The sequence below is a fragment of the Bufo gargarizans genome, chromosome 4 (assembly GCF_014858855.1).
Source record: "Bufo gargarizans isolate SCDJY-AF-19 chromosome 4, ASM1485885v1, whole genome shotgun sequence".
NCBI classification, from domain to species: domain Eukaryota; kingdom Metazoa; phylum Chordata; class Amphibia; order Anura; family Bufonidae; genus Bufo; species Bufo gargarizans.
The window spans coordinates 409,906,473-409,921,877 of record NC_058083.1 but is presented as its reverse complement, the minus strand read 5'-3'; the positions used below and the strand labels follow the sequence as shown (position 1 = coordinate 409,921,877).

The window sequence follows — 15,405 nt, the reverse complement described above, 5'->3', positions numbered from 1 at the left end:
GCACCAGCCTATGTGAGCTCCCACGGTCCCGGCTTCCAAAGAGGCTGGCATTTTGTCTTATAGTGTACAAGCATGAGCACTCCTGCTGGATTACAGGGTGGTTGTAACCATGGAAACGGGCAGTGTATAATGTAATGGAAAAATGAACCAAGCCAGCAAAGGAAGCAATATGGATAATAACAATACATTAGTAAGTGCCTTGTATTAACCTTCTCTACATGATAAATGGATGCGGACAGCACACATATAACATTCATGTGCTGTCTACATTTTTTTGCAGCCCCATAGAAATGAATGGGTCCACATTTGATCCGTAAAAAATGTGTGCATGAGGCCTAAATGTGTATACATATGTACATAGCTCTCAATCACTGATTGTTGACCGGGGGAGGTCTCACTTCAGCAAGAGGCATTTATCATGTAGAGAAGGTTAATACAAGGCACTTATTAATGTATTGTGATTGTCCATATTGCTTCCTTCGCTGGCTGGATTCATTTTTCAATCACATTGCTTGTTTCCATGGTTACAACCACCCTGTAATCCAGCAGTGGTGCTCGTGCTCGCACACTATAAAAAGAAAATGCCAGCCTATCTGGTGGCCGGGACTTTGGGACCGCACGTAAGCTGGTACTTATTTCTATAGTGTACAAGCATAGCCATGCTGCTGGACTGCAGGGTGGTCGTTACCATGGAAACTTTCTCTGCATAATAAATGCTATTTGCGGAAGTGGCAAAACCCCTTTAAGTAAAACAAATCATATTAAAAGTAATCTAAACCTCTTTTGAAGACAAGTTTATCTTTATCTTTTTATCTTTTTTTTTTTACGCTTTAAACTTATAAAGTAAAATTAAAAGGTACAAATACTTGCACATGCAACATTCAATCAATACCTATAGTTTTGGTTTATAGAAATTATGTGACACCGTATAAGAAATACATTCAATCGTCTAATGGGATGAAAAACCCATCTCAGTTACAAAAGGTGCTTTTTTTGTACTATCAACCATGCTTATAGATATGACTATGTGATAATATAGAAAATATTATATATGTAAATGTAAATCATACATCATTTGTTTGCTGGTTCACTGATTGCTAACTTATAGCTAGCCACGTTTAGAAAGCTGAAAATTCAGAAAAGTTTTGAGGGCTGATATTGGCTCAGTTCACAAGTTCCTGTGGTTATCGAGTAGTGCAATACAATTACATTATAGACAATTGCAAACAAATGAAGCATATGCTTTAGACTTCATACAAAGGCTACAGAAGTCTTTCACCATGTTTTTGCCATGTGCATGGAGCTTCCTCAAAACAAACTTTGGTTTTGGTGACAAACTTTGGAGTTAGGTGACAAACTTAGAGATGCTACATGAGCATAAATAGAAACTAATCACTACAGACCCTAAGAGAGTCTATGCAATGCCTTGTAAGATTTCAAGGGTGTGGTATGGAATGCAGATTTGAATCCCCAAAGAATAGTATAAGGGTTTAAAGGGGTTGTGCAAGAATGGGGGGGGGGGGGGAGGGGTGTTCAACAAGCTCCTTCTCCTCCTGACCTGAGATGCTCAGTTGGGCGCCATCGCTGAAAACATCCGGTTTGAAGCCGCCTGCAGCCAATCACAGGCTGTGGCAGTGACCGGCTTCCCTGACATCAAGACAAATGGTCAGAAGACGCAAGGGAATCTGGATGTTTATAGCGAGGGAGCCCAGCAGAACATGGCAAGTCTGGAGGAGAAGCAGTGGGGAGACAGCTCCAGAAGCAGGTAAGTAAGCTTTACTTTACAGGTACTGTATGTGTGTGTGTGTGTCTGGGGGAAGGGGGGGGGGGGGGGGGGCTGAAAAACCACCCTTTCCTGCACAAAATCTAAAATTTTCCTAATATCATTTTTACTGTTGCATAGTAGTTGGATCATGTACAATCCAATTTTGCTGATTTATGTGCAAAAAACACATAATGGACATCCACCCCTTTATTGTTGACAAATAAAAAGTTCATAATTTAATCTATTATGATAAGGTAGTGCATTTGCAGGGCATCAACCCCCATTTCTTCTAGTACTAATTTTACATTCACTGATAGTGCAAGGTTGCATTAATAATACAGTAGTTTAGTTACAATATTCATAGCATATGATGAGTATATGATTCTTTTAGGTGGTGATAGTTCAGGGGAGACCTAGTGTCATGGATTATTGAAATGTGTTTTTTTTCGAGCTGGGCCAGGTTCAGTTACTGTCCCCAGAAATTCGTGCCTCTCCCCACTGGAATTAAGCAGCATCAAGTTAATGTCAACTTCACCTATGCTTTAATAATAGTGCAATGGATACACCACTGATAGCATATATAAGGTGCATAGCTAAATCACAATTAGGGACATAATTAATTCCCACTATTGAGATTCTAAACGACACTCAAAATAGAAAATTCCCTTTGGTTATAGTTAGTAACCGCTGATTTTCTCCTGCACCATTAGTTATCATTTCAACAGATCACAGACAAAGACTGGACCTTCTCTGCGAATCATTCTACAGTTGGCCACAAATGAAGCTTGGGCATTAGAGATAGTGGGTAACTCTACCCATAATTTTACATTGTGGGTCTGGATGATGGGTGAGAGATCTCAAATCAACCTTGATGTTTCAGTTGATGATTTCAAAGAACCAACAGATAAACAGGGTGTCTGTGCTGCCGAACTGGTCATGTCGGCTGATAGAAGAAAACATCATCCTCACTTCCTTGACCCAATCTCTAGATTACTGGTTAAATCTTTACAGAGGACATAATCACTCTATAATAATCAATCACATATAACATTAAATATATCTTTAATAAATGGATAACATGATTTCAATCAAGGTGTCCTAGTTGTGGAACATTTCAGGGTGTATGGAACAGTGTATACTATAGTACTCATGTTGTGGCAGATCGAGGATTAAAAGTAGAGAAATACAACAGGATCATTACAATTCACTGATGAATTATTAAGGTACACTATTCCACAGTTATATATAGTTATGAGAGCACATAGTTTGGACAATTGATCAATACTAGGCCAACAATCAGCTATACAATCATTTCATATTAAATTAGATTTGACTATGGTAAATACTTTGGGATCTATAGATACACTGTGATGTACATTTATAATCTATAACCCAAGTTGTCAACTGCCATGCTGTGGTTTTCCAGGCTAGTATGACAACAATTAAAATTGCTTTACTGATTCTTCATTAATCTATTAAACTTGGTCAACCCATAAACTTCAATGTCCAAGTCCATAAGTCCATTTTTCTTTTTAATTCCCCAAACGCAAACACCAAACATGATATCAATTTGCTTATTCTATCTCAAATGAAAGTGAACTTTTCACCTATAACAACAAATCTGATCACTTGCTAGGCTGTTGTGTTTCATTACTTTTTTTTTCAGTGTTACATATCATATGAGCGGTGCATAGTGCTGGACACAACCACTGGTAAGGTCTACAATTGGCAGCAACTGAAACTGTAAAATGAAGTAGATCTGTCAGAGTTAAGGCCACACATGTTTAGATTCGTGTTATAAAACAGTGCAAAGAAAAAGAAAGAATAGGATTTGTTTTAAAAAACTGTAAGATTAATAAAAGTAGTTGGGATCATGGCCATGGTGACCCACTAGTGATGGTCAAAACTAATGATTTCAAGCCCTTGAGGACTACACAAAAATGTTCTCATTGTATCTTAGGCACCATGTGTACTCTCAAGAATATACTGTATTTTCATTGCAAGATGGCAAACTTGTTAGTCAAAGATCCAGAAATCATTATGGATGGTTGAACCTATATACAGTAGTACATAAAAAGTAGCCATCAATATCTACAGAAACACTGAAAACTAGAAACACTTACATAACAGTAGATAAGATGGTTGTGTAAATGATATACCTTAATGCTATATGTTTTATTGATAAGAGCTTATACTGTATGTGTGAGCCTATGCAATACACTGGATGTGAAATGCGTCAGCCGCTGTCCATGCTATCTCCACTTTAGGAAATACAAGCTGAAGAAATGAATGTGTGCACAGCTTTACGAATAAGCTAATCACAAAAAATATTGATTTTGTTGGATAGAACCCATTAAAGCAAAGGTTCCTCTTCCTTGTGAAGCACAGCAAGCGACTATGAAGGCCTGCACTATAAATGATTCGGAATAGATACATGCCGGAGTGTGTTTACATATGCAGCTTTTGCGGCTGATGTGATACACTGACTATAGGTAGTATACTGCTGGGAATTTCTTGGCCACTAAAGGCCAATTAATTAAAAAAATGTAAGTAGAAAACGCTCTCATACTGTACTCTGCAAACTCGCTTCCTCTCTATTTACATAGTAGGCCTGTAAGCATGGCGACGTAGTGGTTGCATCATTTAAAGGGTTCTGGTTGTCTTCTTCTTGAGGTACAAATTTGTCTTTAGGCGTATGCATCTGATGTGCATCCAGCATCTCCAGCAACAAGTCATAAAGAGGTACGACGTTTTTGCACTTCATGCTGTAGAGGTGTTCCATTCCCTTATTGCTGCAAAGATAAAAGTAATAGTGCTTTTATAGTATAGAAAATGTTTCAGTAGAAAAAAAAGGTAAACAATAGAAAATCAAAGTCTGTCACTGTTGCTGGCTTTAAAGGAGTCCCCTGGGAATATAGACGTTTTATCTGATGCCCGCAGCCTGCCTTTGTAAAGAAAAGATTCATTCTTACCTTCTCTCTGCAGCTTCAGTCCTCCACATTGGCTCCAGCATGTCCATGTTCCGGTCCCTGGACTGTTATTGGTTGCAGCTGAACATGAGAACATGCCCATGGTCCTAGAAAATGGGAATGCGGGAGCCAGGACTGCAGGACTTTTGTTTTCATGCAAAAAAACTGAACTGTGACGAAATGCTGGTTTCTGTTATTATTTTTTTTTGTCTATTGAACTCTATTAGGACAGATTCAAATGGAATGCCTTTAAAGTGTTCCATTTAGCTTTCCATTATAGCAATTCCGTTATTTTCTGTTTTAATCACATTTGAACGGAATGCTACAACGCAAAGGGAAACGCTGATGTGAACGCCCTCTCATACCTATACTGAAGCAGCTCACCACAGCACCGCTGCTTTTATACCAGCACAGTCTTCCGCTGTGGCCTAGAAGGGGACAATTCATGTAAACTAGCTAAAGGAGCATGTATAAGTCCATCTCTTTGGCCATAGACTACATTTTTTGTGTTTGCCTAGAGAGACACTTTAAGGGGGCATTTACATGACCGTTTTCTGAAATGACTTTGAAACTTTAAATTATGTCAGACAGCTTTTTAAGATTGATGGCCTATTCTTACAGCAGGCTGTTGGGGGTCCAACATTCAGCACTCCCAGTGACCAGCTGTTTGAAGTAGCAGTGACTTTGTGCTGCTACTTCATTGTTTATATTGGTCTGTAGTGATTCAGAAAAATGACCACCTTGAGAACGTAACCCATAATAAAAGTATTGAAGAGCATCTGTCAGCAGGATCAACCCTATTGACAGATGCTCTTTAAAAGTAACACCAAGTATATATTGCATAATCAGTGCAAAATACAAATTAAGATACAAATGAAACAGGACCAAGGGTACATGAGTCAAAAAAATCAGACAGGGGAATAGAAAAAATATCCTTATTTATACCTTATGCCCGAGTCACTGCCTAAAACAGGACGCTCACCCTAAAAAGTGAGACTGTGCCTGAACCTAGTGCTATTATACCCTAAATTGGCTCTGATACTGAGGTTATAGCTGGTCATATACATAAAATAACTGTTGGCTGAATGCTTGTTCAACTGACAGCCGTCTCCCTCGAACCTCCCATACATAAGCATGCTTGTCTTGGCCGAGCATCAATATGTAGTGAATTAGGGAGAGGGAAGAAAGCCACTAACAGTCACCTCTGTCAGCAACCTATATGTCCCAAAAACTAAAGGACCAGGCAGTTGAAATTTAACATGTGTGAACCTTATCTCACTCAACATCCGGCACTGATGTAGAGTTGGGAGGATGCTACACACATTAGATGTGTCTCTCTGGCTGTGAGCTGTCCAATTGCAGTGGAGAGTGTCACAGCCAGGGAGAGAAAAAGCTCACCTTCTCCATGTGACGCTCTCCGCTGCGATTGGGCAGCTCAGTCAGGTAGAAGAAGACACCCCTTGAGAAAAACAGCCATCCCCCCTTCCTGTAACAACGCTACTAATTAGCATACAGGTTGGCAAAAGTGAACGGGGGAAAAAAGTAAGTTTGCTTTGGACCTCTAAAATAATTGAACACTGGGAACACTTCTCAAATATAAGCACAAATAACCAATGAACATTTTTTGTTGGGCTTAGCCTTCCACACATATGTGGTGTGTTCATACTTGACTTAAACTATTCTCACATATACAAATATTCTGTCTCCTGTATATATATATATATATATATATATATATATATATATACAGGTCCTTCTAAAAAAATTAGCATATTGTGATAAAGTTCATTATTTTCTGTAATGTACTGATAAACATTAGACTTTCATATATTTTAGATTCATTACACACCAACTGAAGTAGTTCAAGCCTTTTATTGTTTTAATATTGATGATTTTGGCATACAACTCATGAAAACCCCAAATTCCTATCTAAAAAAATTAGCATATCATGAAAAGGTTCTCTAAACGAGCTATTAACCTAATCATCTGAATCAACTAATTAACTCTAAACACCTGCAAAAGATTCCTGAGGCTTTTAAAAACTCCCAGCCTGGTTCATTACTCAAAACCGCAATCATGGGTAAGACTGCCGACCTGACTGCTGTCCAGAAGGCCATCATTGACACCCTCAAGCAAGAGGGTAAGACACAGAAAGAAATTTCTGAACGAATAGGCTGTTCCCAGAGTGCTGTATCAAGGCACCTCAGTGGGAAGTCTGTGGGAAGGAAAAAGTGTGGCAGAAAACGCTGCACAACGAGAAGAGGTGACCGGACCCTGAGAAAGATTGTGGAGAAGGACCGATTCCAGACCTTGGGGGACCTGCGGAAGCAGTGGACTGAGTCTGGAGTAGAAACATCCAGAGCCACCGTGTACAGGCGTGTGCAGGAAATGGGCTACAGGTGCCGCATTCCCCAGGTCAAGCCACTTTTGAACCAGAAACAGCGGCAGAAGCGCCTGACCTGGGCTACAGAGAAGCAGCACTGGACTGTTGCTCAGTGGTCCAAAGTACTTTTTTTCGGATGAAAGCAAATTTTGCATGTCATTCGGAAATCAAGGTGCCAGAGTCTGAAGGAAGACTGGGGAGAGGGAAATGCCAAAATGCCTGAAGTCCAGTGTCAAGTACCCACAGTCAGTGATGGTCTTGGGTGCCATGTCAGCTGCTGGTGTCGGTCCACTGTGTTTTATCAAGGGCAGGGTCAATGCAGCTAGCTATCAGGAGATTTTGGAGCACTTTATGCTTCCATCTGCTGAAAAGCTTTATGGAGATGAAGATTTCATTTTTCAGCACGACCTGGCACCTGCTCACAGTGCCAAAACCACTGGTAAATGGTTTACTGACCATGGTATTACTGTGCTCAATTGGCCTGCCAACTCTCCTGACCTGAACCCCATAGAGAATCTGTGGGATATTGGGAAGAGAAAGTTGAGAGACGCAAGACCCAACACTCTGGATGAGCTTAAGGCCGCTATCGAAGCATCCTGGGCCTCCATAACACCTCAGCAGTGCCACAGGCTGATTGCCTCCATGCCACGCCGCATTGAAGCAGTCATTTCTGCAAAAGGATTCCCGACCAAGTATTGAGTGCATAACTGAACATAATTATTTGAAGGTTGACTTTTTTTGTATTAAAAACACTTTTCTTTTATTGGTCGGATGAAATATGCTAATTTTTTTAGATAGGAAATTTGGGTTTTCATGAGCTGTATGCCAAAATCATCAATATTAAAACAATAAAAGGCTTGAACTACTTCAGTTGGTGTGTAATGAATCTAAAATATATGAAAGTCTAATGTTTATCAGTACATTACAGAAAATAATGAACTTTATCACAATATGCTAATTTTTTTAGAAGGACCTGTATATATACAAACCGGATTCCCAAAAAGTTGGGACACTAAACAAATTGTAAATAAAAACTGATTGCAATGATGTGGAGATGGCAAATGTCAATATTTTATTTGCAATAGAACGTAGATGACAGATCAAACGTTTAATCCGAGTAAATGTATAATTTTAAAGGAAAAATATGTTGATTCAAATTTTCACGGTGTCAACAAATCCCAAAAAAGTTGGGACAAGTAGCAATAAGAGGCTGGAAAAAGTACATTTGAGCATAACTAAGAGCTGGAGGACCAATTAACACTAATTAGGTCAATTGGCAACATGATTGCCACTCTGAGAAGCTCTTTTTATACCCAGTGTCTCTCAGAAGCCAAGATGGGTAGAGGGTCACCAATTCCCACAATGTTGCGCAGAAAGATAGTGAAGCAATGTCAGAAAGGTGTTACCCAGCGGAAAAATTGCAAAGACTTTGCATCTATCATCATCAACTGTGCATAACATCATCCGAAGATTCAGAGAATCTGGAACAATCTCTGTGCGTAAGGGTCAAGGCCGTAAAACCATACTGGATGCCCGTGATCTCCAGGCCCTTAGACACTGCACCACAAACAGGAATGCTACTGTAAAGGAAATCACAGAATGGGCTCAGGAATACTTCCAGAAACCATTGTCAGTGAACACAATCCACCGTGCCATCCACCGGTGCCAGCTGAAACGCTACAGTGCAAAGAAGAAGCCATTTCTAAGCAAGATCCACAAGCTCAGGCGTTTTCACTGGGCCAGGGATCATTTAAAATGGAGTGTGGCAAAATGGAAGACTGTTCTCTGGTCAGACGAGTCAGTTCGAAGTTCTTTTTGGAAATCTGGGACGCCATTTCATCCGGACTAAAGAGGACAAGGACAACCCAAGTTGTTATCAACGCTCAGTTCAGAAGCCTGCATCTCCGATGGTATGGGGTTGCATGAGTGCGTGGGCATGGGCAGCTTGCATGTCTAGAAAGGCACCATCAATGCAGAAAAATATATTCAGGTTCTAGAACAACATATGCTCCCATCCAGACGTCATCTCTTTCAGGGAAGACCAGACCACATTCTGCATCAATCACAACATCATGGCTGCGTAGGAGAAGGGGAGATGCCACACAGTGGTGAAAATGGCCTTGTCCCAACTTTTTGGGGATTTGTTGCCACCATGAAATTCTGATCCAACATATTTTCCCTTAAAATGGTACATTTTCTCAGTTTAAACTTTTGTTCCGTGATTACCTCTTGAAGCTCATCAAGAGAATGCCAAAAGTGTGCAAAGCAGTAATCAAAGCAAAAGGTGGCTACTTTGAATAACCTAGAATATGACATATTTTCAGTTGTTTCACACTTTTTTGTTATGTATATAATTCCACATGTGTTAATTCATAGTTTTGATGCCTTCAGTGTGAATCTACAATTTTCATAGTCATGAAAATAAAAAAAACTCTTGGAATGAGTTTGTCCAAACTTTTGGTCTGTACTGTGTATATATATATATATATATATATATATATATATTTGTTACTAAATATTGCATCGTTATCGATTATGCCATCTTGTATACTTTGGAAGTTTTTAAGAAACATATTGTTTCACTGCAGGCTTTTTCATTTAGGCAGAAGATTTATAGCATGAGTATGGGCCAAGTAATAGTGTATGTTACTTAGATTTCCTTGCCAAGTTTGTCTTATTATTAGAGCAGATCAGAACTCTTTCTCCCAGTGATTAAGATTTGGTTAAGAGGTTTATTAAAACGTACTGGGAGTACCTAGTAAAAAAATTCCAGCTTTTATCTATGTGATATGTTAATAATTTAGCTATGTAACTTAAAATATGGTTGATCAAAGCCAACAGATTAGAAATACAGTCTGGGATAACCTGGGTAATCCAGGTAAAAATTTGCTCATACACCTTCAATAGTTGACATCTGAATGCTCATATGGCCAGTAGCTATTCTTCCCGATTCCCCCTGATATACACATGCTCAGCACTGATTAGTTCCTGTGATGACAAAGGATCAGCTGTCAGGGGAGAGTGAGCACAACGACATATACATCAGAAAGCTGTCTAGTCCTGCCAAAAATTGGTAGATTTGGGTGACTTGGACCTTTGTCGATCAGATATTGAAATTGGCTTATTGAGGATAGATCATAAAGATTAGAGGGGTTTCCCAATTCCAAAAACGTATCCCCTGTCCACAGGGTTCATAGGTTGGACCCCTGCTGAGAGTGGAGCCTATATTTCCCTGTTTGGTGCAGCAGACAAACTTGCATATCCACCTCTCCTTTCAGCTATTAGGGGCCAAGTGCTTGTCTATTTCTGGCAGCCCCACAAAATTGAATGGAACAGTGGACTCATATGTGGGTGTCTGCCACTTGAGTCAAACAGGGGAACATGGACCCCATTTTTCAAGAACAGAGGGGCTCCCATAAATCAGACCTGTGCCGATCAGACACTTTTCCCCTATTCTGTGGATAGAGAACAAATATTTGTAATGCGTTAGCCCCTTTAAAATCCTGAAATACTTATTTAAGGGTCATTAAGAACTATGGCTCAACTGAACACACATTAGACCATTTCCATTGGTTTCTCTGCTTGCTCATTTTTAAACTGAAAGCACCTCAACAAGGGCTTCTCAACATGTGCAGCAAGAGCTACACATTTTGTAAAAGCATAACCTCTATAGCCAACATGCTGGAAACCCAGACAGAGTAGGACGTATATGTAGCGAGAGCTGAGGTCCTTTTAATTTAGCAGGCAATTATCAGGAAAGAACAAAACATTTTCGATAACTGCCTAATTGACTGTGAGATGAGAGCTGCCCTTACATGCAGAAATCACCTCAAGCTGTATGAGAAAGACATGATTGATCACTCAATAAATGAGTGTCTATTGAAAAAAATTTGGACTTAGCCTTTCTGATCCCAGGTTGTGTTCCTCAAAGTAGTCACAGATTAGCAGCAGGACACAGTAACAACAAATCAAATTGGCGTAATGAAACAAAAACTATAGTCCAAGCCAAAGGTTATGCCAGATAGGAGAAGGCAGGGCTTTTTTTCTGGCGGAACACACCGGGAACGGCGTTCCGCCACCTTTTGACATCGCAGCCTGCCATGCTCCAGCATCGCAGGCTGCGATGTATCAGCGGGGAGGGACTGGGAGGAGGAGCTGGGGGTCGGTGCGTTCACTGTGCTCCGGCCCCCAGCTCCAGTACAGTTATAAAATGTGTAAAATTAATAATGATTCGATTCATGAGGCCCCCTCTGTAGTAGAACATTTAATATATCCATCCTACTCACAGGGCTGTTATCGTAATGCTGGCTGGCCGGGCAGACGAGCGGCAGCGTCACTGACTGATGTCACGTGCCTGCCCGGCCTACTTTATGAATGAAGCAGGCGGCGCAGGCACGTGACGTCAGTCAGTGACGCTGCCGCTCGTCTGCCCGGCCGGCCTGCATTACGATAACAGCCCTGTGAGTAGGATAAATATATTAAATGTTCTACTACAGAGGGGGCCTCATGAATAGAATCATTATTAATTTTACACATTTTATAACTGTACTGGAGCGGCAATGGGGGGGTCTGTGGATGGCACTGTTATGGGGGGGTCTGTGGATGGCACTGTTAAGGTGGGGGTCTGTGGATGGCACTGTTATGGGGTGGGGGGGTCTGTGGATGGCACTGTTATGGGGTGGGGGGCTGTGGATGGCACTGTTAAGGGGGGGTCTGTGGATTGTACTGTTATGGGGTGGGGGGTGTCTGTGGATGGCACTGTTATGGGGTGGGGGGGTCTGTGGATGGCACTGTTAAGGGGGGTCTGTGGATGGCACTGTTATGGGGTGGGGGGTCTGTAGATGGCACTGTTATGGGGTGGGGGGGTCTGTGGATGGCACTGTTATGGGGTGGGGGGTCTATGGATGGCACTGTTATGGGGTGGGGGGGGTCTGTGGATGGCACTGTTATGGGGTGGGGGGGTCTGTGGATGGCACTGTTATGGGGTGGGCGGGTCTGTGGATGGCACTGTTAAGGGGGGTCTGTGGATGGCACTGTTATGGGGTGGGGGGTCTGTGGATTGCACTGTTATAGGATGGGGGGTCTGAGGATGGCACTGTTATAGGATGGGGGATCTGTGGATGCCATCCCCAGATCCCCCATTAACAGTGCCATCCCCAGATCCCCCATTAACAGTGCCATCCCCATCTGGGGGGTTTCTTTGCTGGGCTGGACTTTTATAGCCCCCCCAAATTTTACTTGCATCCCTGTTCTCTAAAGGGGCGGTTTTAGGGGGCGGTCCTAAGGGTGGGTAGGGGCTTGGCCAGGGGAGGGGGGGTGAGTTCCACCACCTTTTCTCTGAGAAAAAAAGCCCTGGGAGAAGGTAACAATATTTCATAAGAGCAAAACAGCAACAGCTCAAGGATCTTCTTTTGTTGTGGCCAAAGTAATATATAACAAAACCATGTTTTGTTCCTAACAATTGGCTGGTCTTTGTCAAGCTGATTGAGCTAGCCAATTGTTATAGTCAAAATGCTGTTATTTCCCTGTATGCCGCAATAAAACGTTTGGAATGCTGGTTTGTCCTTATGGTGCTGTATCGCCCATATTTGCTACTATGGGAGAAGACTATAAATCTGACTGGCAAGATGAAAGGCAAGACCCAAATTGAAAAGCAGGATCAGCACACATGCTGGATGCAGTGTGTGATCCTTCAGGGACTGATACTCAGGAGTCAGGAGGCACTTGCTTTTTAGGACCGTTTACCTTTACATCCTGTTGCCAGAGCAACTAGATACTCAGGCTGATGACATCATTGACCTATTGAAGTTACCATGGCAACACAGCAAACTTACCAATGGGATGTGATGAGAAGCAGCACTGGAGCAAGTAAGGGGAAGGTACATAACATTACTATTATTATTAGGGCACCTAGTGCAACCTTTCTGGGGAGAATTGGGATGTTAATTGAGGTAGAGCTTAAGCAGACGGGAAGCACAGACATCACTTTCTGTTACATATGATCTATCCTCTGGACTATAAACCTCCCAATAAAAAAGTTGTAGATTTAGCCATAAACAAAACCAAGGATCTGATTAACATCAAACTTGGAAGAGGTAGTTGTGGTCTGGATGTCTTGTAGGATTTGGAAAATCAGTTAATAAAGAGAGGCCATAGCAGAGAGACATAGATGCTGTTCGGAATGCACAGTTTGGAAGGAAACTGCAAGTTAATGGGTTTATGTGTTTGAGGACCAGAAAAAGATCAATGAAATTAGGTGCCAACCTGAAGGAGTATACATTTGGTTGACAACAAAGCACAATTTATATAAGAAATGATGTGCCCAGGCAGAAAATGTGTGTCTGTAGGTTTTTAGCCTAGCATAGGGTATATTGCAGCATCAGGTTTTCTTTCCAGATGGAGCTTAGATCTCTGCAAAGGGCACTAACCACAGATGCAGCGAACTGTTAGGAGAGATGAGGACAAAGACTAATTCGGAGTCTGAGAACTACTTCAAATGGAGATGTCCCTGAAGTTGAGGTGATATGGCAATTATACCCACTGCATGAAGTTGGACCAGTAATCATGGTGAACATTGATATAGGAGTGAATAAATTGTTCCTGGGACTGACTGGTCTGATCTATCTGCTTGTTCATTTGTGGATGATAGTTTGAGGAGAAATTCAGAGAAATATTCAGAAGTTCACATAAGGACTTTCTGAACCTTTACGCAAATTACATTAAACGTTGATCAGAAAATACATGGTGAAAAAAATCCTGAATGCATAAGATGTTTTGAAAGAACTTTTGGCACGTTTTAAAGAAGAAGGTAAAACCAACAGAGGAACAAATTGAGCCATCTTCAATGCTGAATAGGAATGGGTCATCATAGCTAAAGAAGGTGGACAGAGATAACACAAAGTCCCCAAAAATCTTTTGAGAAGATGCATGGTGTGTAAGTTGCCTGGATGACGAAGACAACATAGAGGAATGTGCGCTGAACATGGCTATGTAAAACAGTTCGGACAAAGATTAGTCCACATGGGCTAAAAATTATTGAGGGTCTATGAAGTGAGCTTGTTCCTCTGGACAGGAGTTAGTCATGTCAAAAAAGTTTGCTAGACTGTCAGATGTTTGATTCTTTTGAGATGTGTGAAGAACAGAGAACAATGATCTTGTCAAGGCTTTAGTCTCTAGGCGACTTCAATGTATTCCAGGTGTTTATGGTCTGTATAGATGTTAGTTGGATGTTTTAACTCTAACAGTTCCCAATTTTCATTTAAATAGTTCTGCTCACCTGGAGTGATTTAAAAAAAAAAAAAAAAAAAAAAAAAAAAAAAAAAGAGTCCAAAGAGCACAGTTTTCCATTTGATGATTTTTAAGACAGGATGGTTCTGACACAGGATCAAAGCAGATACAAAGCACGCTTTTGGTTGTATGAATGCATGAACTACAGCTTTAGATCAGCCCCTTTACATGTAAGAGGGGAGTGTAATAGTCACATACTGTGAAAGTAGTCTCAGTGGACCCTCAAAACCTCAATCTAATTGATGCTGACTAAACCAAGGTGTGTACTCTAAGTGATTCCGTGACTTTTACCATTTAACCCTTGTACATGGATTTAGACATTGTTGTAAGGAATTCATGAACAACTGTACCACAGAATGACGGTGGTAATGAGACAGTAGCAAGGGCAGAAACTAAGTTGGGGTGAATAACAAGGAAGGCAAAAGGCATTTAGCAAGTAACTCAACAGATGGATCAGAGGAACATGACAGAGCCAGGTGAGGTATGCAAGGTACTAGACAGGAGCAAGGTCATGGATGAGGCCAAGGTCAGTATCAATGATGTACCACAAGTACCAAGCAGGGTGAACAGGTGGACCAGCCAAAAGACAAGGTCAGGAACGTGGTCAAGGTCAGAAAGCAATATATAGTATAGTATAATGCATGATAGCACATGAACAGGATCTAGAAAAGGTTTGAACCTTGATCACCACATGATTGGTGTGTGGCCCAGCTGGATTTAAGTAGCAAGCATTGATTACATCATATTACCACCCAGGAGATAGCATCAAGTTGCATAGCAGCATGGAACAAAAGACTTAGCACAGCTTTTCTATGGCAGAAGGTTGGCATTGAACAAGACAGAGAGAATTACTCAGGAATTTGTAGATGAATTTAAGAGGCATTTACCAGAGAAATTATGAGTGAATTGCTGGTATCAATTATAACTGCATAATGTGACCTCTCATTGAGGCAATGTAAGTTCACCGTGGGTCTACTAAAATTTACTCACATAATGCATTG

At 41.1% G+C, this 15,405-nt stretch overlaps 1 protein-coding gene across 2 annotated transcripts in view; it reads right to left on the bottom strand.

The window, feature by feature from the left end:
• Positions 1 to 237: 237 nt before the first annotated feature.
• The window catches only part of ESR1 (estrogen receptor 1), a 704,728-nt gene continuing 689,560 nt past the window's right edge, over positions 238 to 15,405 (bottom strand). For both annotated transcript variants that reach the window (XM_044291598.1, XM_044291597.1), the window contains exon 9: positions 238 to 4,557. In XM_044291598.1, the coding sequence (XP_044147533.1) occupies positions 4,329 to 4,557 (229 nt within the window). In that variant the 3' untranslated portion in view covers positions 238 to 4,328. The remainder of the gene's footprint in view (positions 4,558 to 15,405) is intronic.